General features: G+C 41.9%; 1 protein-coding gene across 25 annotated transcripts in view; it reads right to left on the bottom strand.

Moving 5' to 3' along the window:
* FOXP1 (forkhead box P1) overlaps nucleotides 1-26,144 on the bottom strand; it is a 464,888-nt gene that overhangs the window by 17,883 nt on the left and 420,861 nt on the right. For 16 of the 25 annotated variants that reach the window (XM_070050577.1, XM_070050597.1, XM_017343958.3 and 13 more), the window contains 5 exons: nucleotides 25,768-25,855; nucleotides 13,555-13,638; nucleotides 3,384-3,585; nucleotides 3,200-3,279; nucleotides 2,497-2,598 (listed from right to left, as the gene is read on the bottom strand). In XM_070050577.1, the coding sequence (XP_069906678.1) occupies nucleotides 2,497-2,598; nucleotides 3,200-3,279; nucleotides 3,384-3,585; nucleotides 13,555-13,638; nucleotides 25,768-25,855 (556 nt within the window). The remainder of the gene's footprint in view (nucleotides 1-2,496; nucleotides 2,599-3,199; nucleotides 3,280-3,383; nucleotides 3,586-13,554; nucleotides 13,639-25,767; nucleotides 25,856-26,144) is intronic. The other 9 variants (XM_051852212.2, XM_070050583.1, XM_070050590.1 and 6 more) reach the window with 1 other exon arrangement.

Below are 26,144 nucleotides of genomic sequence, written 5' to 3'. Positions count from 1 at the left end.
GAACTTACTGGTCCGGGCTCAACATTAGACATAAAGCTATGACAAAGGGATTCGTGTCATTTACTTGAAATTTTCTTCTTCTCTGGAGTAAGTAGGGGATTCACTGGAGCACAAGAAGTTGATGCACTCACATCACACCTCACCTATCTTGCGAGCCTCTGCTCAACTCCAGCAACAGTGCTAATGCGCTCATTTTGCACCTGTTCCCTTCTACCACCTGTAGATTCTCCTTCCTGGTTTAGCCTTGAAGTTGGCAAATCCTGATGCTTTGAAAGATGTTTCCGTGTTTGGATAATCACAGTTGCCTGAGTTTTCTTTTCTGATATGGAACATTTAGTATTACCTGGTGTCATGAACTGCTTGCAAGCAGAGTCCACAGGAAAGATTCCCCTAGAGTTTTTTATAAAGTCAGCATATTTGGGGTAGGTGACTAATAAAGGATACTTCTGATTGCAGAAGGTTTAATGGATTTGCTTACAAACAAAAGTCTCTAAAACTGAGAACATTTGGAGTGTCAGTTACACCTGACTGGTCAAATTTCTTTGCATATACATTTTTAGGCTAGGCTTGAACCATTTTCCTTTTTTTATATCGTACAAAAACATAGTGTGGGATGCTGCAGGACTCTTGTTATCACTTGGTGCAACACTGGGGAGGCATAAACAAATAAACCCTTTAAAATTTCCTTTTAAAAATCCAGACAGCATCTATACATAGAGCAGACACAACTGGGAAAGAAAGCAACACCGCTAAGCCTAATCATGTTCTAGTGTTTTAAAGTAAAGTACCAACATGAATAGAACTGAAAGAGCTCTAAGGAGCCACTTCTGATAAGGACGGCTGCAGACCTGGCTGAATAAGACAGCCGTGCCAGTAAAGACGCAAAGTCAAAACTTAAGTTTTGTTTTCCACAACTGCACATCGAAGCAGAAGGCAACGAAAAAATCAACAGTTTTCAAGAAAGATGAGTAAGCTCTTTTCAGTCATGACTTTAGCTGGGCATTTCATCTTTTGTCTAAGAGCACAGTACAAATAAGGACACGTAGAGAAAATTACACGTATTTATGAGTCATTAAGTACTTCATCTAGGGTTGTTTATATTAATGACACTTTTCCTGCAGTTTGCAAAAATGGAGAAGTTAAATCTGAAGATCTGAGCTTAAGTATTATATTTGCAACTGGTAATTATTTTTAAATTTGATCATTTGCTATTTATAAAAGGCAATTTGAAGAAAATGTCTGCTTCATGCGTCTACTACCTGAATTTTTTTAAGCATTCTAAAGATTCTTTCTTTGTATTTTATCTCCCAAGGCAGGCTAAGGGGAAAGAGGGAAGATTTTGAACACAGGCATCCTTCAGCGCCCATGTGTCTTAATGGAAGCAGGAGGATAATTTGGGCCATAAACTGATAAATTAATTCTATGGTTATGTGCATTTTTCTTTTAAAATGCTAATTTGTCAAGGATTTAACAAAAGAATTGTGTGCTCTGGTTTTGCTTTTGTTTCTCTACCATATAAAATAAAAGGCATTTATTTCAAGCAAATCAAGTGTTCTTGGCATCCTGTAGTAAATACCTATCCTGTTTACACTAATTACATGTAAAAATATCTTAAGATCTTTGCATTCAATGTGTCTAAATGTTTTGGAGTTTAGGGATTACAAAAATTTCAGGTAAAAAAAAATACAAGTGTCAGCATGTACTTGCCCTCTTTTATATGCAAAAATAAGACACCAAGGTATTCAAAGTGGGAAATTTCAAACACTATTGCTTATCCTAATCCAACAGGATACATACTAATGGAATCTATGAATCAACTACTGAACTGGGAATGAGGTGTGCCATGTGATCCCAATTATTGTGGGCACCCAACAGATAACGATGGATGTGAGAATCAGGTTTCATAACTTAGAAGCATGCATGGACCTCTGAGGGGCAGTCTCATGATTTAATCCAATGAAAGCTGGGTCAGGTTTGTGGGTTCATTTCTCCAGGTTCCTAATGGTGAGAAAGTGATCTCTGTATACATGCAAGTACCAGCTGTGGTTAAAGACCTAACAGTATGAAGTTGGTGGGCAACAGTATCATCTCCCTTTCCTAAATACTGCAACCAGAAAGAGGTAATTTTACTGGTTGTTCCATCCACACATCTGATGCCAGTGTAACGAGAGTCTTCCATCCAAGCATTTTAACCACAGTCAGACTATTTTCCCAAAAAAATAGGGGATACTTCGAAAAGTTTTGGAAAATGGAATTAAGACAGTTCATTTGGGTGCAAAAAACTTTTGAAATTCATGAATAGTTTTTTGTCATAATACACATTTTCCAGTAACTTTTTGAAATCTCACATATTCCTATAGATTGACCACTTTGTGTGTATCCAAACCATATAAATGTAACTTCCTAGTAGACCAAAAACCGCATCTTATTAAAAGCAGACTCTGCTATAAAAGTCAAGACCCAGGATGGACCAGGCCTGACAGAAGGCTTGCTTACCTTCCACGTGGCTGCGTTGCGCCGGAAGTAAGCAAACATGCGTGTGAACCAGTTATAAATTTCATTTAGTGTTAGCTGCTTTTCTGGAGATTCGAGAATGGCCTGTAAAGCACAAAGCAACAGCAGAAGATAATTTATGACCAAATCAGCAAAATTGTTATTATACAGTTTTTTGAAAATATAAACTGTGACTCAGAGCTAAACCTTAAGAAAGGTTTCACAAAATGATCTAAGATTAATGGTTGTATTTAACAGTTCAATAGCAAAATTCAAAATGGAATTATCTAATTGTTTTGAGTTTTTATTTCTGTTTCCATACAGAAATATTAATTTATTAGTCATTCATAAAGCAGAATCAAAGAGAAATGCAAAACATTTCACTAGCTGATTAAAGCTCAGTAATTATTTAGAGCTCAGATTAATTCTAGGGATCAGAGATTACTGTAGCTTGTGATAATTGACTTGCCATCTTTAAACAGGCTCATTTTCACTGTTGTGTGAAATGAATTTCCTAATAATCACATCGTATTGTAATACTTAATCAAAAGCAATTATGTTATATATTGCAGTTTTAAAAAACCTTATAGAAAAGGTTTTAGCATGCTTGCATACTAAACGGTTTTAAATCTACTTCATCAATATAATATATCCACGTACACGTACACCTTTTGATATAGTTTCACAAACCGCATTATTTACTTACCTGCCTAATTAAAGATGCATATGTAAATGGTGGTCTAACTTCTGCGTTCTTATAAAATTCTTGGTTCTGCGCAATATCTGCTAAATAAGAATCATTGTCCTATTAATTATCACTTTTTAAAAAGAGGCTGATCAACAAGAATTGCAGATTATACTTTGACACGAGGCAAACATGGAGTAGCTACCTGAAGAAATGGGCACGTTGTATTTGTCTGAGTACCGCCTGCGGATGGGCCCCACCGTGTGCATGCTGGTGGTGGTGATGACAGAGGGGCCTTGGGTGACGGGAGTGAGGGGGGCGGTGGGGGTCGTTGGAGTATGAGGTAAGCTCTGTGGAGAAGCCTCTGATGCGGACTTGGAGAGCGTGACGCTTGACACCAGATTCAGCTGCGAGGGAAAGAACACTGATTAGGAAGACCTTGAGGAAAACACAGTAACCAAGAAAGCAAGAGTAAGACAGTGGACGCCTGGCAGTGTTGTTTTTCTAAGTAGCTATGTCTACAATCAACCGAAAAGCAAGGCGAGTGTGGAAACAATTCATTTCAGTATTTACTCTGAGAGGCTTCTTGCATTGTTCTCCCCTCTTTGCAGTGAGACAGGTGTTTTCCGAAAGCTGCTAAACGGGTGTTGACAGACACAGAGGGGTTACCCAGCCTAGTGAAATTATGAAGCTTTGCAGCACCGACGGGTCTGTAATCGTGACATCTCACCTTCTTTAATAGCCTACTAAGCATGCTAAGCCTCCGAGAGGGAGATGGAGTTCTCAGAGCCACCAGCAAAGACAAGTATTTGAGGGAACACCACTTGGAATGCATTTCTGTTGGACCTCGGCAGTCCAACAGAAAATAACTTTCTGTTCTGGGCTGGCACATCTGAAAAACCATTTTTACTTAATTGTAATTAAAATTAAACCCTGATGAATCAAAACAATGTCACGTGACCTTGTAGCTACCACACTGGACAGCACAAGGATAAACTACTCAATTCCAGCATAGAGATTTCACTGATGATGGGAATGGCCTATATCTCATATTAAATAGATTGGCACAGACCTGATAAGCCATCATTTCAATCAGCTGGCAGACATTGGTATTTTAAAGCTTTTTGTGTAATCTTCATTAGCCTCTATCAATATAGGATCAGAATCTATTCATTTTAAAAGGTGGCAAAAAAAAAAAATTTCCCTTTAAATTGTGAACAGGCTGTAAAATGAAACAGTCTACATTAAGTAAGGAAATGAGTATTATTTACTAGGAATAGTATTGAAGAAAATGAATGCTATTTTGATTTATCTATTTTACCTTTGCCTCCAAGTGCTATTTCTATGAATACTAGAAGGAATAGCCCTTTTTCAAATTTTGTTGCAACAGAAATATTATGTTAAGCCTGGAAATGCTGAAGAACCGTTTTTAGCGTATTTGTTACCATTTGCACAGAATTGTTATCTTAGATACATAGAACCTCCCCTAAATCCACGAATCTTCAGCCCTTCGTAACCTTGTCTCACTGAGGATTTTGCATTCCCGTAAGCAGTCGGGATTTCACCACCGCTACATTCAGTTTGAAGTACAGGCACTGTTTGTGTAAGGTACTCCAAATGAGATTCCTCTGAGACCACAACCAATGAAGAGCTTCAAAGGGTTCCACTGGTGGAGACGATTCTTACTCCATACTCTAATAGTGAAAAGGCCAGCAGAATCCTCAATGAGGGGAGTTCCAAGGGAAGAAAATGACAATCAAATATAGCTGAGGAAATATTAATGGGAAGTGTAAACATGATGCTGGCAGTCGAGAACCTTGAGTTGTGCTTTCCTTCTTATCTTCAGCCTGGATTGTTCCCTGAGCAGAAACCGCAGACCTCAGTGCGGAGGACAGCAGGCTACGGAGATGGCACTACCTTCACAGATCCCCCAGCAGGCTGGGCATATGCTCGGAGTTGCTCTTTTCAATCGAGCTGGCAACCTGACTTCATGGCACACATTCGCAAACTAAGTGCTAACAACAGTGTAGCGGGGCGGTGCTGGGGAGCCCACCGACAGGAGTTGGGGCTGACCCGGTCTTGGACACGGGCCTTCTTCACTGACCAGGCCCGAGAAAAGTACGAGAACACATCAGCACGAGCAATGGGTGGACAAGACTCATGCAGAAAGGTCCTAAGCACATAACCTTTATCATTCAGACGCTGCTGTGGAGTCACGGAGATCAGTTCCAGAGTCCTGGTTTAGAACACCTGCCACTTGGTGGTTTCTTTCCTTTCTCATACCATCGCTGATTTGAGGTGTTCTTCCCCACATTTTAGAGATAAGCAAACTGAGGCTTGGAGAGATTAAAAAGCTTTCTCATGTTCCCAACTCAAACCCACAGTCAAACCGCAACTTGTGTGGTTCTTGTCCAGATTGATCATCTTATACTTGGTTAATGGGAAAAACAAACACTAACTGGTTTGACTTCTCTGTGTGCTCATTTGTGAAAAGGATTCAATGACTAGCTATTATCTCTGTTACAAATAACATTCAAAAAGTATTACTGAGCAAATATAAGTCAGAAGGTCCTGTAATAATGGAAACAGGAATAAAACACATGATTGATATCCTTGAAGAGCTCACCATTAAAAGCAGAGATTGGTCAAAGACAAATGTACACGATAACCACAAAAATATTCCCAGGACTGATTCCACTTCTTGGCTTCTCTTTTCAGCTTAAGAACAGGATCCTAAACATTGTGGCCACCTTAAAAATGTAGTGAAAATTAGCTATAAATGTCCTTAACAAATATGGAGGTGGGCATAGTGAGTATGCCACAGCTTGGGATGCCCACCCCTATCAGCGTGCCTGGGCTCAAGTCCTGTCTCTGCTTCCGATCCTGCTTCCTGCCGTGTGCGCACTCTGGGAGGCAGTAAGTGATGGCTCAAGTACTTTTGTGCCTGCCACCCACATGGGAGACCTGGATGGAGTTCCCGGCTGAAGCCTGGCCTGCCTCCCCTCACCTCCCCCCATCTCCCTCCCCACCCCCAGCTACTGCCAGCATGTGGGGAGTAAGCCAGCAGATCTCTCTCTCTGCCTTTAAAGAACATGCACGTCTGTTCCAGTTTTGTGAGGAAGATCACCGCATCTAGTGTGTCAGAAATAAAGTCATGGCAACATGAGGCTGGGGCAGACTCATTTTGGGGGGTACTGATATCTAAGACCAACAGACAAATCCCCAGTATCAATCAAATGCAAAAAGAATTTGAGTCTTGTACGTTTTTACAAAGGTCTCAGCACTAGGACTATTGCTACCAACAAAAGTAGCAGAAAAAAAAAATCCCTCCAGGTTAGCAGTCGACAAGGAGAAAGATGAGGAAGAATCTTCTGGGTGCTTTGGCACCTAGGTAGTGGAAATAAACACTGAGCCAGAAGAGAGCAGAGAGGGGGTTTACCAGGCTTGACAAATGACACCATGATTCACACCCACTGCTGGGCTGTCTCTAATAAGCCACAGAGGAAGCAGCCAATCTCAGCTAATTACCAGATAAAAATGTATTGTAAGGACTCTAATTAGGAGACGCGGATGGAGGTGATCTAATGATTAAATGCTGCATTCGGGTGACCCCACCATCCATGTGCAGTGGTGCAAGATGTCACTGGAATATTTTGTAGAAACAGTAATTTTATTTCGAGGAGGGGAGGCAGTAATATTTGTAATGATGGCTATGAGGTAAACTAATTAAAAGACAGTTCCTGGAGGAAGAGGGTGGCTGAGAGCAGCTGTGGCCATTCCAAAATCAAGTGCCAAGTCTCAATAGAGGAGCTGCAGTCAAGTGGAAAATTTCTGCCTGACCTCTGCCCTCGCTATTAATTTGCAGGAAAACTAATGACACATATACATATTCCCACAAAATTGTTCTAATTGCTAATTTGCCAAAGGAGCCAAGATTCCAAATTAAACATGACTGTAGTCTGTGAGGGAAGGAAGGACAAAAAGCTGTAAACTCCAAATAGTGGGTGCTTTGCCACACAAAATCATTTGAAGGCTGAACCAACAAGTTAATGAAATGTCAACCTTGTCAACTGCTATAGAAGTTTCTTAACTTTTAAGCTTTCGTTTGATGATCATGTGCTTGTCTTGAGGAGAATCCATCTTCGGAGAGGGAGAGGAAGGGAGAGGGAATGGAGCCTGCACGGGGAAGGATTCAAAACAGGCTTTGTGTGCCAACCAAACCTGCTCTTTTAATTAAGTTCTCTCTGGAAAAAAAAGTGGACCAAAAACATTAATGACAGATTTAGAACAAAAGAGCACATCGGGAACGGTGTGGGTTTTGCTATAATCTTGAAATATTCATCTTAATTGTAAACTATTAAATCTTAATAAAATCATCAATTAGAAATGAAAGCATGTGTGCTTCGTGTGTCTGTCGTTAGGGTTTTAAAAGATTATGTTTTCTGGGGCAGGGAGCAGGAAGGGACTGGACTGGGAGGTTTCTTTTCCTGATGGAAAGCCTATTTTTCTTACTGTGTTCATTTTCTACTTAAAAAGAAATTGCTATGTTTAGAATAGTTAGTAACTCTGATATTTTCTACATGGCAACTTTCCATCATGTGATGATTTCAGCAAAGATAATCTCTTTGAAACTCTGGCCAAAAGTTAAATTCTTATGTCACTTAAAATTGCCGGAGGCTTTTATTTTTTAAATTTATTTGGGCTTTCAAGCATCATCTTTCCCCTCAAGTCAGTCACAGAAGGACTATCTTGGAAATCTTAGCCATCGAACTATTTGAACTCTATCAGCTACCCAATATTGGGCTTGATCCTTAAGAAAAAAGAAAATTAGTCTCTAGTTTTTAACAGTAATCTCTCGCCCATTTAAAGATGAGTCACTCACATTAAAAAAAATAAATAAGCCACTGATGTAAACCCCAGACAGAAACAGACTTGTTGTAAGTATTCCCCTAAGAACTCATTTTTATTTTTGTTTATGCTCTTGCCTCACATGAAAACTGATTCTGAGAACAAAAGACAAACACGAAACCAAAACACCAAGGGACACGGCGGCATTGTAGGGACTTTCAGGCTCCCAGGACTTGTTTTTCTACTGTTGGTTTTACTGGCCCAAGTGGCTCAAGCCCTGCTTGCAGTGTATGGTGGCATTTCTAGGCATGAATCACCGAGTTCAGAGACGGCCTTTCCGAGGCTGCCGGGAGGTGACCAGCCCGGGGGTGGACAGGAGGGTGGGTGGCAGCTGGACGGCCCTGGGGAGGAGCCCTCCTTTTCCTATCTTGCTTGGCCCTGCGGAAGACTCAGAAGGTGGCGCAACTGGCAGTGACACTACACTACAAACAAAACCAAAAAAGCTTGTGCTGAGCTGACGAGGGAGAGACTCAAGGAAAGCCAGTCCATAAAGCAGCGTTTGTGTGTTCTGCTTAGGAATCTCTCTTTATGACTGTCTAATATTATTTCTCCAACTCGAAAGCAAGGCCCCAGCAGCCCAAACGATTGGCCATTCCTTGAAGAGTTAAAAAGACCCCTTTTTTTCAGAGGGTGGTGCTTTGTTTTTCTAGTAGCTAAAAACAATTTCAGAGCAGCCCTAATTGCTATGGTTAGAGTCAAAGAAAATGTGTAAAAGGGAAAATCTAATACTGCATTTCATTCCAAATATGTTTTATAATATTTTCATAACGAAGGATACACTACCCACACCGTAATTACCTGCCCACCGAATGTGAAGAATGTGGTTTCTTCGGGATCAAGAGCTTGTTCTCTGATGTGCAGAACTACCCTAGAGCAAGGCCTGCACCTCTTGAACCCAGTACAATGAGCTATGATTTACGTGTTTCCCTGACATAATGGCAGTGAAACTTTTTAAGAAATCTTTAACTTAATGAAGTCATAGCTCAGACAGGTTTCTTGTTGTTGTTGTTGTTGTTACACCTCCTCTTGAACTCAGCAAAATCTCCATGGAGACATTAACCTCCTGATGTTTACTTTCAGGATGTTCCCAAGTTTGGAACAAAAGAATACTAATTACTTTCATTAGGGCACTTTACTATTGTCTTGTTTTTTGCTTTCACTTCCCTTTCCATAGAGAACAGTAGAATCTTTTAAGACTTAAAAACACAGCAATTTTAGCACTTCTAAGAAGAAGTGCTTCAAGAATCGCTTTTCCGCTCCATATATACAGCTGCTAGAACTTACTGCTGCTCGGTAGACTTTTCCATATCCTTTCCATAGAGGGCCCAGCCTTAATAAAATTACGCATGAGAAGTTGATCTTAGCTGATCTCGGCAAGTCCTTTCCTTCCCCCACACTCATCCTCTTGACCCATCTTCCCTCCCAGCATCCTTCCTCGCAAACACAGGTATGCAGACCTCACTTCACCCAGGGAGGGATCCGTGAAGCCCAGTCCTTACTAGTCATCTTTCAGGTCTCAGCTGACCTGCCCCTTCTCCCAGAAGGCTCCCATTCCAGGTCAGCTGTCTTCCTCACAGGCAGCACAGTCGGTGGCCAGAGACTGTGTCAGTATGCGTGTGTGTGTGTGTATGTGTGGCTATTGGCTATGTTGTTCCATGGCTATTGGCTATGCTGTTCCACAAGACCCCACGCACCTCCCTGGCAGGAGCTCTCTCAGTTGATTGCTCTTTGTGTTCAGGAGGGAGCGTACTCAGTGAATGTGTGCAGAAGGAACAGCTGGATTCTTAATGCGGGAATCTGCTACCCACAGAGAACCTGCACTGAGTCTGGGGTAGGATTCTGAGAAGAGTTTTTTTGAGGTTTCAAAGATGTGACTGTGGCGTACCGGGAAAAGCCACCGCCTGCAGTGTCAGCCTCCCACATGGTGCCAGTTCAAGTCCCGGCTGCTCCACTTCTAACCCAGCTCTCTGCTGTGGCCTGGAAAAGCAGTAGAAGATGGCCCAACTCCTTGGGCCCCTGCACCCGCATGGGAGAACCAGAAGAAGCTCCTGGCTCCTGGCTTGGGATCGGTGTACTCCAGCCATTGTGGCCATCTGGGGAGTGAACCAACAGATGAAGACCTCTCTCTTTCACTCTGTCTCTCTGTAACTCTGCCTTTCAAATAAATAAATAATCTTAAAAAAAATAGAAAGATGTGATAGCCAGCAGGAAGAGACACTCTTGGGGGAGCTGGATGGACAGGAAGGCTATGAACCCCCATTTCCAGGGCACCCCACACTTCTGCATAGCGTGGGGTAAGCTCAGATCCGCATCTAAACACTTGGGCACTGTCCCAAGATGAGCATATCCTCTAACTCTCCAAATCTGAACTTGAGTTCCACACAGGATCCAGAAGACGCATCCTGAGCTGATGTAAGAGCCGTGCAAGAACGTTCTGGCAGTTTCCCTGGTCGGAGGATTGGATAAAACGAATGACACTTACCACCCAAATGGCATTTAGTGAAAGACAACGTTTACAGCAAAGCATTCTATCACTTAGTGACTAAGAATTTTTAAATAAACAACGAGGTTCCTTTTAAACAGAAATGGAAAAAGAAAAACTTCATAAACTTACTGGCAAGGTTGTAACATGAAAGTCCCCATCTATGGTTAGATTTCAATCCCAATGACTGCTTGTTGCAAATCACAGATTCTAGGAGGCTACTCATTCAAACACACGCCAGGCATTCTATTATTTAGGGTGGGATAAATAAATCTCAGGCTATTGGGAATATGTTGCACATTAGAATCAGTCACCAGATAGCTCTGGGCCCCTCAAGTTAAAGGCATCAAGGGCCTGCTGAATGTATGTGCCTCTCCCCCAGCCCTTTTTTTTTTTTTTTGGCCAAGAAAGTGAAAATTTATGCAAAACATTACATGTCTACTTTTTATAATTAATTTTCCAATGCCTCACCTATACGTATTTTAATAATTCCTGATTTATAAGATGGTATCTATAATAAAAATTTTCTATTTTCCAATAAATGAAAAGAAGGCAGGTTCACTCCGACAACAGAGTGTCACACAATATCTGCTTGTCAGGCACCAATTTTTACTTCTTACATGTAAGTTAAAGGATAAGGAATTTATAATGCTGCCTGTGAAGGGAACCACTTTTCATACACAAATGTGATCTTTTTTTTTTTCAAAGGGTAATACAACAGTACATTTACATAAACTAATCCAAACAATCTATGTATTTGACAATGGCAAACCTCACACAGACGGCCTATTGTTGGTTTACATCTTGGAGTTCTTTATATTGGCTTGTAGCGCTGCTCTAGCTGTCAAAGGTTTGACTTGGACTCTAAATAAATGGTTATAGAAGTGCTGTGCAGCGATATTGGACTTCTTTGCAAAAGAAAACCTGCTGTGTATGAATTCAAAAGCTATTAATTTTTCAGTCAAAAATATTCGTGCCTATTTCTTTTAATAAAGAAATACTGTGCTGAGCTACTAAGAGATAATGTTGACTAGTGGTAGAGAATTTTCAATAGAGCAGTTAAAAATAAATTTAGTAGGAGGTCCCCTTCAAAGTTATAATTTTCTAGAATGTAAAACACTTTTTTAAAAAATACTAATCAAGACAAACCTTCCTTCCCTGTTCATTTCCCCTCAGAGCTGCTTTTCCCTGTTTACTGGCTGCTTAACACTGGCCTGTGTGGACTTACAAACATGGTGCTGCTCCCTGCCAACACCCAGCCCCATCGCTTGCCGGGTGCCCTCCTGTGTTCTGCAGTTTCTTGTCTTCAGATGTACCTCTCCTCCTCCCCACAAAGAGCCCCATAATACAAAACATTTCCAACGCCAGAGTGCTGAGTACAACATCTGTTCTATCGTCAACGTGTTTAATCCATGGAGGAAGGAGATAATCTCGTTCTCTCCCTTGTTGCTAGATGTAGGAACTCAAATCCTTCATCACAGGAAAAACAGGTCTCACCAAAGGCACTGGAAGACCTTCAGAGGGTTCCGCGGTGCGCAGCGCCCTTTGCCATCAGGCGTGCCTGTTCGTGAAGTGAACCACGTCATCTTGGGGTGCCACCACCTTGCTTACCTGGATTCACGTATGGTCCAGTACCCTTCTTCAAAGGAGGGCCTGACAGGAGCAGCACAGGCGACTACTACTGATTCTGTAATACTATACGACCTGGTTCCTTTTTTTTCTTTCTTTCTGGTAGCCTATATATCCAGTCCTACAGCCATTTACTGTGAAATACATGGAAACGAAGACCTCTTTCCTAGTAAAAATGGATGCGCGAAGTGTTTAATGATTTTATGTCCTATATCTCAGTAATGTGTTCTGTTTCAGACATTAATTTTGTCTGCCAACTGCATCTTGGCAGGCTACCATATTTGCTGGGTTAATAGTCTGACTCCGTTTTATTTCTATCACCATAAATCATACATATATGGGTGTATGTTTGCTTTATTTATAGAAAAAAATCAGTCAAAACAGATAAACCAATACTTTGCCATTATGCTGCATCATTGCATATTGATTAAAATTGCCGGTACTAACTATAGATTGTCAACGCTCAATTAATTTTCACACAGTGACTCCAAGCAAAATCAAATAAAGGCAGCGTACCTTTAAATTTTACAAATCTTAAAATCAAGAAGCAAAGCACTGTCTCCATTTTGAATAATCAGCTAAAGCTCCTAGATTTTTAACCAACATAAGAAGATGAGAAATACAACAGTTAAAGAGCTCAATTTATTACAAGGAATGAGGTCTAAGACAGGATTGGGGGTTCAGGTATCAGCCTTCTGCTTTGATATTAATTGCCTGAACTGGAGTGGCATCCTTTAAGGCCTGGTAAAAGGGAATGGGGCAAGAAAGAAGAGAGTCCTAAAAATTAAATGTCATCTCAGTATACCACGTTTGGTCCCCTAACTGTGAAGGGGCAATTTTCACTTCCAGACTCCTTGGCAATCCCTAGATGCTCTCCATAATTTAGCCTCTAGCTATTCTGACAGTATGTATTCCATTTTTTCCTCTGTTACAGTGAAACTGCATTGTTCCTTTCTCCCTTTCTCATACAGCATGGGCTCTTGTCTTACCCAGGCTGAATCGCTGCTTTTCTCTGCTGTGATGTTCTGGCTGCCTTCTCTGCACTCCTACCAGTCACACAGGTTTTCTTTTTCCAGTGAGTTCTCATGACATACTTCAGTACTTTGGTTTAGCACCAGTCATTCCATCCCAAGGAAGAGCCGGCTGCCTGGGCCTCGTGGGCAAGGACCATTTCTGAATCATCCCGCATCTTCCCAGATGCCCAGCTCACGGCCTTCGTCACAAAAGGCAACCACCAGAGACCTTCAACACTCAAATACACAAAAGCAGGCTGCCCCCTCCCTGTGCTTGGAGTGAAGAGGCACAAAAGGACTGGATGTTGGTTCTGATTTGCACCCCTTGATGGATGAGTACTTACGGGCTGAGGGGCAGCTTTGGGTTCTGTAGACTTCACGTGCAGGTGGGTCATCATGGCTTGCAGGCGTTCTTTGTCTTTTGCAAGCTAGTAGGAAGAAAATGCTGTTTAATTTCTCTGAATACAGATGCATGACTATTTTAACACCTCAAATGATACATATTCCAACGAACTGTGGCACCATAACACATGACAAAACTCATTTTCATGGCTTCATCATTTTTGAAATCTATACGACCGTTGCCAAACTGCAACTAACTGGAGGTGTAGGTGTGAGATTTCTCAACACAAGATGCAGGAGACTTTAACTGGGAAGTTCTAGACCTGCTGGCACCAAGGAGTTCCATGTAATGTGGAAAGCTAAAAGACAAACGTGAATCATGCCTATTAACCAACCTGAAGAAGCCAAAGGAAAATGAGCTGGGTAGCTCAAACTCATAACTGCATCTGTTGTGGTTGTGGAAGAAAAACCAGACAGATGGATATATTTATGCAAAATTAGCTTCCTCTTTCTTAACAGGTAGGCACAGATTAAGACAGTGCTGGCTAGTGATATCAGCAAGGCAGGAATAGGGCTGCAAGAGTGCAAATGAATGGAGAGAATAAGTTCACTCATTCATTTATTCAATACTTGTATATCTGCTATATGCCATTTTCACTTGAGTAAGTCTCATCACTCTGTAAACACAGTATCTTCTGAAGTCACAGAGACTAATTGGATGCACACAGTAGGCTTTCAAGTACTAAGTGGATTCCACATTCTATGCTGTGGATTGTTTTAACATGGTATTTTCAGTAGTTCAAAGCAGCCGGACATAGGAGACATATCATGATTACTTCTGAGAAAGAAGTGAAAAATATACCCTCAGAAGATTAACGTATACTTAAGAGAACAGCTTTGGTATTTAGGAAAAAAGTACAAGAGATAAATTGGTGGAGGGACAGGCAAGGGGGGAGACGGGAAACACATACTGTCTGATTTCAGTACTTTTAAAGATTGTTTGTCCAAAATGATACCTTGGAGTTGAGGAGGGTCACATTTCTTCTGTGTCAAGTTAAATTATCTTAAAATTCAATTAATTTAGTAAGTCTAAGATTATTCCACAATAAAAAATCAAATATGCCTCCACTGTTTTAATACTTCTTTTTAAGGAGAAAGGCGGTCAGGAGTTGGGGTTGGAAGAGAAAAAGAGAAAGGGCAGAAAAGGCGAAGAGAAGCATCTTTCCGCTCATCCCAACTGATGACTCAGTCTCAAGCCCTATCACATTTGATTTCTTTCTTTTTATTCCCTTGTGGTTCAGGGAGGAATAAATTAAGAAAAGGAAAAAAAAAAAAAAAGCCTTACAGTGTTAGCATTTATCTTTCCACAAACAGGAAATGAAAACGATACCATATTAGGAGCCACTCTGTGTTATTCATCCTCTGTTCTTTAGTAAGTTATTGAACAGCCAAACTAAAAGATTTCTCCGAACACATAATGCTAAAGGAATTTAGTGTCCCAAAGTGTCTTGGACAATTAAAACCTTGGGAATGGCATTTTTCTACAGTTATTTGTTTTTTTTTTTTTTATACAAGTTTTTTTTATACAAGTGTCCTAAGCTTTCTGGTGTCAAAACAAAAATATTCTTAGATTTCAGAAAAAGGTTTTGCTTTAAAAAAAATCCTCAGGCAGAAGGAATGGAGGCATATATGTTGCTCTCTATTTAAAAACAAGAAGTAATCTGCCATGTGAACAACCCAAATTAAAGGGTGAGAGGTGACATTTACTGAAGAGTCTGCTGAATATTAATTGTGACTTAATTTGGGGAAAAACAGTATTTATGTAGCAATTGCAGACGAAGTTTGGTAAAAGACAAATCCCAATTCCTAGCATCAAAATTGATCATTTTCTCCATGTTCCCTGCAAAGGTCTGTCAGGATGACCTTCTACTTTTCAGTTCAAGGTGGACACAGCACACTGCAAACACACACCTAGGATGTGTAAACACAGCCACATCCATCACCTTCTGGGGTAACTGCCATAAGTAACATTCTCTTATTCTCCCAGCAGAACATTCCTTAGAATTCATCATCCATCCTGAGAATTATCCAGGAGTCTCAATTTTACCATTCTAGTTCTGCTTTTCTACAAGATGGTCAAGGTGACATAAAAAAGGCAAAAATCCAACTTTTTGGTTACAGCAAGTCAACAGTAATATCGTATTTCTCAGATGAGTTTTAAACTGTTAATCAATTACACCTCTAATACAAGCAGTTTTAACAATTACGGGGGGGCGGGGTGGAGGATTGGGAGAGGGAATCTTGCCAAATTTACTTTCTGTGTTTTTAGCGCCCCCTCCCCCCCAAAAAAAGGCTAAACATTCACACCCTTTGAAACCACATCCTCTCTCCACAACGGCTGTCTTGCATTTGTAATACTCACTGGCCCTTCAGAAAGCATTCAGCTTCTTGATTACTTTTAATGCCATCATTACATGAGCTCACCACCCCCATCCATATTCACGGCATCATTTCATTATTAGAATATGAGAATACCAACATTTAATATGAGCAAGTGTATTCCAGTACTCCCTCCCACATTGTGAATCCCGTGAAAAGCAGAGAGGCGGACTGAGGAATTCAGTCCAAAGGTCAAGTAAAAATTTGGTAGGTAAATGAAACAACATTTTATGCGGTGATAGCAACGCAGAATGACTCTGTAAAAGCTTTCCTGGTGAGTATGAAATGAGTATCTGGGATAAAAGGAAGAACAACAGGCTCCACATTAGGAGGAGCTGCCTGTGCGGGGACTGCTTTAATTACTGAGTTCCTTCACCCATTCTGCAGTATGATAGCAGAGTGAAAACAGTTAAAGACGTGGGCACCGCAGTCACACTGGGCTGTGTTCGGATTCGGGCTCCGCGACTCTGGGCACGTCATGTAACGGACCTTTTCAGCATTCAGTTTCTCTTCAATATGGAGTAACCATCTCAGCAGTCTGCAGGGCTTTTCTGACAAGGAGATGCGCACTTGCACACAACAGGCTTAGCATGGCAGCTCGTGCTCCACCAGCGCGCAACACATCTGTTCTTGTTTGTTGAGCCTGGCTCACTTCTGCTGACCGACTCTACGGTTGGAATGTGGCTCCATGTTAACACGGGTGCCATGGAGTTTCCAGTTAGGCTAACTAGGAAGAAAAATACTTTTCATGTTTTAAAGGATGGAGGAGAAAGCATAGGGAAGATGGTGTATCTCTCTCAGTTCTTCCTGTATTTTCCCCTCAGCCTGGGCAGCTGTGTCTCCCCCTTGGCTGATATAGGTCATCCCCTCTTCTATCAGCCGTGGCTTCAAATTAGGTTTCAGAAGTCCAGGCTGTGAAGGATCAGAACTTGTGCACTGCTCCGGACTCACTGATAACTGCCGAAGGCTAGGAGCTCCACTCAATATCTTCAAAGATAAAAACTAAGAAGATTAAACTCATTCTTTTAGCAGGAAAAAGGGAACGAGCTTTTGGGTTCATTTAACATCATCATTTTATATGCTGTCAGAAGGACTAATCATTTTAAGGCCAATTTGGTGGTTCCCACTCATGAGAAACAACATTCTGCTAAAACAAATGGTTTTTCTATGTGTGCAGATGCTAGAATTACTGATGTCAGACGAGAAGAAGGGGCCGAGCCCCTCATCTGATGCTTCAGGAGCAATGAGGGTCGTGGCTCTTTGAAGTCCCCTGGTTTTGTTTCTAAGACTTATAGTAGAAGAAACCGAGGCCCACAGGGTGGACACGTCGGAGGGCCTGGAGCCAGGAAAGGGAGGACGTGGACCAGAAGCCTGCCTGCATGATGCTTGCTCCGACTTTCCCACACTGGATCACCTTGGATAAAAAGCGAGACCAGATTTGCCTCCCCTGCCAACCACTGAACTCCTGAGGCAGAACCTCAGGAAAAAGGTGGGGGATATGTAGTTTCAACAGGCATTCAACTTAGGAGTAGGCCAATCTGGATACTTCCAATACAGCAACATCCCACGTTTATCCACCAAGAGCCTCACCTAAGCTTGCTAACGCTCAAGTTTGGTTTTGTAGACAGTGATGATCCAAACAGACCGGCTTGACTCAGAGTGTATTTAGTTACTCAGGCAAGATATGACCAGCTACACAGGTCCTCTAATGCACATCTGATCTAAAGAAGAAAACCAGCCAGTGGGGGGGAGGGGGGAGGGACAAGGGGCGCCACAACTGGAAGGAAGGAACAGAACTGACATTCTTCTACCAAACTGAGCATTTGGTTATTTTTGACCCATTTTATCAAACTATGGTAATGCACACGCTTTCACGATCTAGCCCCAGTGAAAGCTTTTAAAGGATTTCTTTACCACCACTGCGGCATTCAGGTGGTGGGCAATCTATGGCTCATTTCATCCCAGTGGAAGAATTTCCCTACTTTCATTGTGCTCTGTCACCATCTTAACATTCCTCACATGTTGTTATTAAAGACTCTCTTGACATTTAAAGCAGACGCACACTAATACTCAGTCATAGTCTAGGAATTCTAATGCTCCCAGAGTTAGGCAGGATTTTAAATTATGAACAATAAGTGTCTTGGTTTTCAAAGGAGGACGTGCAAGTGAGAAACCTAGAGCCTCTCTCTTCTTTTTCTTGGCTCCAGGCTCAAAGCAGTGGCAATGGAAGCCACGCTGCCATGAGGACCTCTCCTTTCCCAGCATGCCCAGAGTCAGGAGGCGCTGCGAGGCCGCCGCTGTGAGGAACTGTCCTGGCGATTGCCTCGAATGGGGTTAGAAAGGTTCAAAAGGGGATACATTACAGATAATATATTTGCTGAAGCCTAGCAAGCTGGTGTGATTACAAATAGCACCACTAATGGCAGAGTAATCACATGTAGAGTCCGTACAGTAATTGATTTGTGTTAGGATTAATGCCTCCCTGTGCTACTGACGCGGGTGCACTTTTCTTCCTGCTGACATTCCCTGAGCTTACAGTTCCTGGTGTAGAGGATGCAGAAAACTTCGGAGCGATCCTAGAAGCACGGGCCAGGGATTGCTCGGAAGAGAGCTCCATGAGGCTGGCAGGGGCTTGGCCGCACCATGCAGGGTAGAAAACCAGCAATTCACAGGTTTATGCTTAGAACCCTCGCTGGTGGGAGCAGACAACAACCCGCTGTGTACAGACCGTGCTGCGGCGTCCTCCGGTAGAAGGAGCACAGGCTACCAAGGCTGGGTTAGCCTCCAGTATTCACCACTGGGTTTCAACAAATGAATCTAAGCCTTGCTTTCTTTCTCTGTAAGGTGGGACGGGGTAGGGGCACTGGAAATTACTTTGTTGACTCTAAGAGGCCAGTGATTGTTAAGATCACTGTAGATTTACTAATACCTTTTGCAGGTAACAAGAAGAAACATAACATCATGCATGCTCATTAAATTTGACACATAAACATTCCCAACTGTCACATTTTTCTTTTTAGAACTGACTCTTAGAATCATGGAAACGGGGCTGTCTCTACTCACAGAGGGCTGGTGAGGAAGGGTTTGATGCAGTTGGGGTACCCTGGCATGCAGTAGGAGCTCAATAAAGAGCTATGCAAATGGTGCTTGAGCTCCAAGATGACATAATTACAAGCAGACTATGGGCATCCAACAGTGTTCTTCTATAGCCAGTGGATTAAAACTGATGGTTATTGGAGACAAACTCATCCCAGTTTGCCCAGAACTTTTCCAGTTCTGTAGCTGAAAATCTTGAGTCCCAGGAATCTTCTCAGTCCCAGGCAAGCCCGGGTGGTTGATCAGATAAAAGAATTTTTGAAAACCAGTCTGTTTTTCTGCTCTCTGGGAAAATTCTAAAGAGGCTCCCTTGCCTTGGAATGTCCTTACCAACAGCCCTTTCCACCACCACCACCTCCATAAAGTCCCCCTCCCTTTGAGCAATACAGCCTGCGGGGAAGCTGGAGTGTATGCTGGTCTTACCCTATCTACTAGGTTGCAAGTCACTGGAGGAAAAAAAAAAAAAAAAGCCACTTTCCTTGTCTATATCCAGGGATTTCAATACAGGAGGAGCCTGATAAAGACTGGCTGACTGGAGTAAAATTATTAAAAATAAAAAGTACACACCTTTCTACTCCCATCTCTTTCCTAACAGGTCTGCTCTCAAGGTTTTTGGCATATTTTCCCCTTGCCTGCTTTGAAAATTCACTTTAAAGGGTCTTCAGGCTGAGATGTCATAGGAAGCCTGCTCTCCCAACCAGGGTTTCTTCTTCTCTTTCATTCTAAACACATATTTATCCACCAGAGAGGATAGATAACAATTCAGCAATGCCACATGGCCGTAAAATGGATTGAAACCAAAATACTTGGGCAGAAAAGTGCACTTATGTCACTATTAACTCAGCTTTCTAAGAGAAATAACTTCTGTCATGCTTTTTTCTTCTCAGAACAGAATTGTGGTCCAGCCACCGCGACATTCTGAGATATCCCATGCACAGCCTACAGGCTGAGTGCCCCATCAGCGGGTTCAGCTGAGCGAAGCCAGGGAACCTGAAGCGGTGTGGACTGCAGTCTCCAGGCCCCACACCCGTGCTTCAGGCACTTTCCCCACGCCCAGAAACAGTCCCGGCCATGGCAGCTGAGGTGGGCAATCTGTACTCTCATCACGTCTCTGTCCTGGTGGGGACAGAGGCAAGAATGTCCATTTCATGACCTAGATAAGACCATGTACATTTCATCATGGTGCCCTTCCTTCCCTCCAAGTCATACTCAATTCTTAGTCCGCACATGATTCCAAAAGAATCTGTCAAAAGAGAATCTCTAGTAGATAAAATATTAAAATATATTCCCTGATCTCAAAACTGCCATATCCTTGACCCAGATGATTGCTGTGGCATCTGTCTTGCTGCTGTTGGATGTCTACGTATACAGTGTGAGGAGCTCACACAACATCTTGGGTTTTATAATGTCAGGCTTCCGAGTAATAGGGTTAACCTCCATCTAGAACGTAAAGAAACCCTCACTGCCATTTTAATAACAAAATAGAGTAGGAGATACTTTAAAAAGGCAGAATGCCCGCTTTGATGTCATCCTGACTCCTTTTCCCTCTCAAAGAGATCAGTCAAAAACGGCAACATAGGTTGAGACCGGCATTGTGGCATAGCAGGGTAAGCTACCACCTGCAATGCTGGCATCCCAAATGGGCACAGTTCATGTCCCTGTTGCTCCACTTCTAATCCAGTTTCCCTAGTAATGCACCTGGGAAAACAGAGGAAAATGGCCCAAATGCTTGGGCTCTCGCACCCACATGGGAGACCTGGAAGAGGCTCTGGGCTCCTGGCTTCAGCCTGGAACAGCCCCAGCCATTGCGGCCATTTGGAAAGTGAACCAGTGGATGGAAGATTGATTCTCCTTTTCTCTCTCTCTCTCCCTTTGACTTTCAAATTTAAAAAGAGCAACATGAGAATGGAATTAAGCATTGCTTCTCTGTTAAACTGTAAATAAGCACTCCACTGTTAAGAAAACAGCATGTATTTTTATATCTTCCAACCATTTAAAAAATATAGGTATATTTTGCTCTTTTCTTTTAACTGATATGTCTATCAAGACTTTGGTTTGGGAATGAAGTCATAGTTTAAATACATGGGGATAGACAGCTCTCCTGCACTTCACTGGTCAGACAGGTCTAAGCCAGACTCTGAAACCCATCATTTTGATTTCTGCTTGAAATCTCACCATTAGAATCTTAAAGGCTTTTTAGTTTGATTCAAGAACAGTGTTATACAGACAGCTCTATGAAGGGAAATATCTCTACCTACTATCCCTAGGGCTAATAATGATTATTATTGTTTTTAAATGCATCTAATTATTTAGAGAGGTTTGAATGATAGACCAGAGACACCAGGGCCTTCCATCTGGGCCGAGGAAGGCCTCTGAGGCTTTGACTCAATGCGGACTACAAAGGTACACAGGACAGCACTCATGTGACCTTCACCATCTCTGGCCACTTGCTGAGCTGACTGACCGTATCCTGTGAATTCTGCTGTTGAATCTTGTTAGGATGACCATCCGTTTAAATATAACGTACCGCCATCAATGCATTCTCTAAGTCCAATTTGAGTTTATTGGGTTTGTTTGTTTACAATGGGTGCCTCAGCCAGATACAAATACCAGAGGCTTAAGTAACTCTACAGAGAGAGAGAGAGTGGCCTTGAGTCTGGGGTTGATTCCTCCTCCTACTCTAATACAGGGGTCACCCCTGGGGAACTATGCAAACGTTAAATGCTCTTTCCTTATCAAATTCAAGTTAATCAATGGTAATTTGGAAGCATCCACTGAGACACTTGGAGGTTCAGGAATTTCCTGGACTAGGAAATGCCTACTTTAAGGGACAAAGAAGTCATCCCTGGGTCAGTCAATGGGCAGGACATCCCTTTCAGAGGAGGTATCCCCCAGTCTGTGCTGAGTGAATGGGGGACCATGGCCAAGGAAAATGCTAACAGAAAGGCTGAGCCCAAGTACATCACTTTCTCAGTATTTTTGCTACTCTGCGAACCTGATTCCCCCAATACCTCGGTTTTTATGGGCTCAATGCCAGTCAGTTAAGTAAATTAAAAAGTACATTTCCGGCTGGCGCCGCAGCTCACTAGGCTAATCCTCCGCCTTGCAGCGCCGGCACATCGGGTTCTAGTCCCGGTTGCCCCTCTTCCAGGCCAGCTCTCTGCTGTGGCCAGGGAGTGCAGTGGAGGATGGCCCAAGTGCTTGGGCCCTGCACCCCATGGGAGACCAGGAGAAGCACCTGGCTCCTGCCTTCGGATCAGTGCAGTGCGCCAGCCGCAGCGCACCAGCCGTGGCGGCCACTGGAGGGTGAACCAACGGCAAAAGGAAGACCTTTCTCTCTGTCTCTCTCTAACTCTGTCAAAAAAATTTTTTTTAAAAATTAAAAAAAAGTACATTTCCAGGTATAGGTGCATGAAATGGGCAAACGTGATGGCACAATTGTGGAAATACTGAACTTCAGAGAAACAGGAAGCCTAAGAAGAAATCTAGCTAGCTCTGAGTAGGACTGCACCAGGTCCCCAGAGCCCTCCAATGTGCTAGGTCTGCAACCCAAAGACTCTCCAACCAGCCCTTGACAAGTGCTCCTCCTAACTCTACCTCAGGGAAAGAGTTCTAATAAGGGTTCACTGTTTGCTGTGTATTTCATATAATTGAATTAAATAACTAATAAATGAAATGTATTTTGATTTTACCCCTTTCTAGAATCGAAATCTTCTCTTGAGTACATTTCTGAGGTTGTCAAGAATCCTCTGGTGTCAGCCAGCACCACCCAATGAATGGACAGTACCCCTGGAAGATTATTTTGTCATCTACTTTTGTTTCTAGAATGTGTAAGAACCAGGAGGGCAGCCCTATCTGTGTTAATCACTGTTGTACTTCCTAATGGCTCCAGCAAGGTCCCTGCTATTTAACTGGTTCTTGTTCATGTTTGCTAAACGAATGAGCAGGTGGAGAGATGTGAACGAACATCTCTTAGCCAGCTTTCTGTGGCCCCCAAGATTGGCACGCACTTGTCATGTGAAGCTGCTTTTGGGAAACCTGATCAGTGTGGTGACTGGACTGGTATAATACACCAAGGTTAGGAAAGCAGTTACAGAGAGGCGGGCAGAACTTCGGGTTGCCAGGAACCTGAGGAAACAAGCTGCTAATAATGTGATGCAAGCTGTTTTCTTCCGAACCTCTGGACCAGGGGTCGCCTGGCAAAACGTCTTTGCTGAGGGCCAGATCGCAAACATTTTCAGCCTTGCAGACCACACTAATTCTGTTGTAATTACTTAACTGTACTATTGTGGCAGCCATAGATGAGAGATAAATGAATGGGGTCTAGGTATGGCTATGTTGCAATACAACTTTCTGTACAGCACTGAAATATGAATACCAAAAAATTGTCATCAGTCATGAATTTGATATCTTTTTCCTCTCATTTAAAATGTAAAACTTTTAAAACTTTTTCTTAGCTCATGAGATTTGTCCCAAGGATAGTAGTCTGCGAATCCCTGCTCTTGGCAAACAGTATGCCATTCTAACAACTCTCTCAAATTGGAAGAAACTGAATCTGGCAGAAATAGCCTGTTCCCTTTTCCATTAAAGTAAAATCCCAGGCAAAAAAATATTAATAGGAACATCACAGATAATGACCAGATCATAATGGCTGGCCATATCATCTTTTATTTCTATCTCAAGTTAAAACAAAACAAAAACCAGCTGTTCATTTGATTTAGGGCTGGAAGATGAAAGTAAATCAAAGAATAAATGAAATCTACAAATAATCCAAAGAAACCTCATAACACTTTATACTACTTCTAAGCCACACCCACCAAAAAATACTCAAGTTGCTAAGAGATGACCACTTGCCTTACTCAGATATAACCCCTTTGCTACTCCTGATCTCTCCTTACAGAGAGTAAAGACTAATGACACAGATTCTCAGATCCTGAGTCTTTAACAGTGGCCCCACACTCCAATTTGTAGTCTGCAATGTCTACCTGAGCAAACCATGACAACTCTGATGAATAACTTAATTTCTTAGCCCAATGGCTAAGAATTTAATTTTATCAAATAAATAAAATTCACATTGTAAATATCACCACCAACACATTCAATTCATATAGTAACACTCATTTTCTGTTGAATCCAGTTTTTCAAAGGCTTACTGTGCTTTAATCACATGTGAACTTGGAGGGTCAGTTAAATTTTTTTCTACCCTTCATAAACATGTTAAATTTAAAGATACTCCCAAAGACTCATAAAAAGTTGGAAATTTTATGATGTGCCCTTTGCTTGTATAAATATCTTGCAGTTCTAATAAGTTTATATCCATAGTTTGAATGAAAAAATATTAACTAGCTGCAGAAAATAACTTTTGAGAAAAATCCTACTAAAAATGTAATTTGTCATGTAAGATGATAACTAATTAAAAAAAATCCTTTCTATCCCGAGAAGTCACAACAAAAAGTTTAAGTGTGTTTGGGCTGATTTTTCTCTGCAACTATTTGAAGCTGTAAATGACTTAACTCAGTAAAATTCCAAATGTAATTATCTTCTGTACTTAGCCTAGGGCTCTCCATATATCTCAGCATTGCTGTCTTGCATACAAAATAGGCTTTCCAATGGCTGGTAACAATATAATGTACAACATTGTTTTAATTTCCCCTAGTCTGCTAACCTCTTGCCTACACTAAACCAGCCAGAGGAAGAAGCCATAGTGAGTCATCAAGCACTCAAAAGCATTTTGGAACTCGGTTGCATAAATGGGGTTTGCAAGGTCAGGCTTTTGCAATTGTAAATTTGAATAATCTCCATGTCTGACCCAATTTTTACTTTTTGAAGCTAATTTTCTATTAATTATACTAAGAACAGTATTATCGTTGAAATATGGTGGTTCATCAACAAGTTATCCCCGGAAGTAAAATCCACATTAAAAATGTCCCCATCACTTGCAGTTGTGATTCTGCAGGGAAAATCTGCACAAGTTTATTTTTCCTAGTAGAAAAATACATTCCACATAGCCCAATGGATTTTCAAATACCAGATCATATATATATATATATTATATACACACACACACTCCATGTATTACATATATTTATTTGAATATGTGTATTGAAAATGTGTGCAGTAACTCTCAATTATTCTCACTGATAGAAAAGGGGTCAAAGAAAAATGAGAAATAAACCCTCATAAAACTTCTATTGTAACTTGGAAAATGTGCTTTTGTGTGTGCTCACTCGCCCAGGCTCACTCGCTCTTTCTCTCTGCATTCACATTCATTCTCTCTCAATCTCTCTCTCCCTGGCTTGTCTTCCTAGCTCCAGTTTCGCAGTATTAGCAACTTCAGGGACTTACCACCACCACCACCACCAGTTCACCAGAAAGCGAAAAGGAGGAGAGAGAAGGGAGGGGGAGTGAGAGAGAGATGGAAAAGCTGAAAGTGGTAACTGAGAATTGGCTGCAAACACAGACGAGCCCAGAACTTCGGAACATCTGAGCAGCACTTCCAAAGGAGTGAACCGAGGCTGAACTTGCCCGGAGAGTTAACAAAATTAAAAGGAAATAAAGGACACCACCAGATATTGGACCTTCCATTCAATAATGAGTGCACAGGAACTCATTACAGAACACTACAGAGATCTGGAATTGGAGGAATACTGAGGTAATATTAAAAATAAATTTGGTTTTACCTGTAGCTCTAACTGCTGTACAACCTGCATTTGTACTCTACATTGGGCTGTACTTCTATCGTCCAGCGCATGCTCACTGTTGAGATGTCTGCAACAATACATAGAAAATCATTAAGTGAAATGGAGAAACAAAAAGTAAAATATAAGTTACTAGGATGCTTAAGCACAAACGAGGTAGTGAGTCGAGTCCCCCGCAGATAGTTTAGTGGGTGGCCTGGCCTGCCCCTTCCAGCCCCCACCATTGGATCCTGACATCCCCATAGAGGTTGGCACATTGTCATCACCAAAGTAAAAGTCTTCCAGGGAGAAGTTCTGCAGGGCCTCTGGAGATAACCATGTACACATGAATAATACCACTGAAGGCGGGTAGCACTTCC

The sequence above is a fragment of the Oryctolagus cuniculus genome, chromosome 10 (assembly GCF_964237555.1).
Source record: "Oryctolagus cuniculus chromosome 10, mOryCun1.1, whole genome shotgun sequence".
Lineage (NCBI taxonomy): Eukaryota > Metazoa > Chordata > Mammalia > Lagomorpha > Leporidae > Oryctolagus > Oryctolagus cuniculus.
This window is presented reverse-complemented; position numbering and strand designations above follow the sequence as displayed.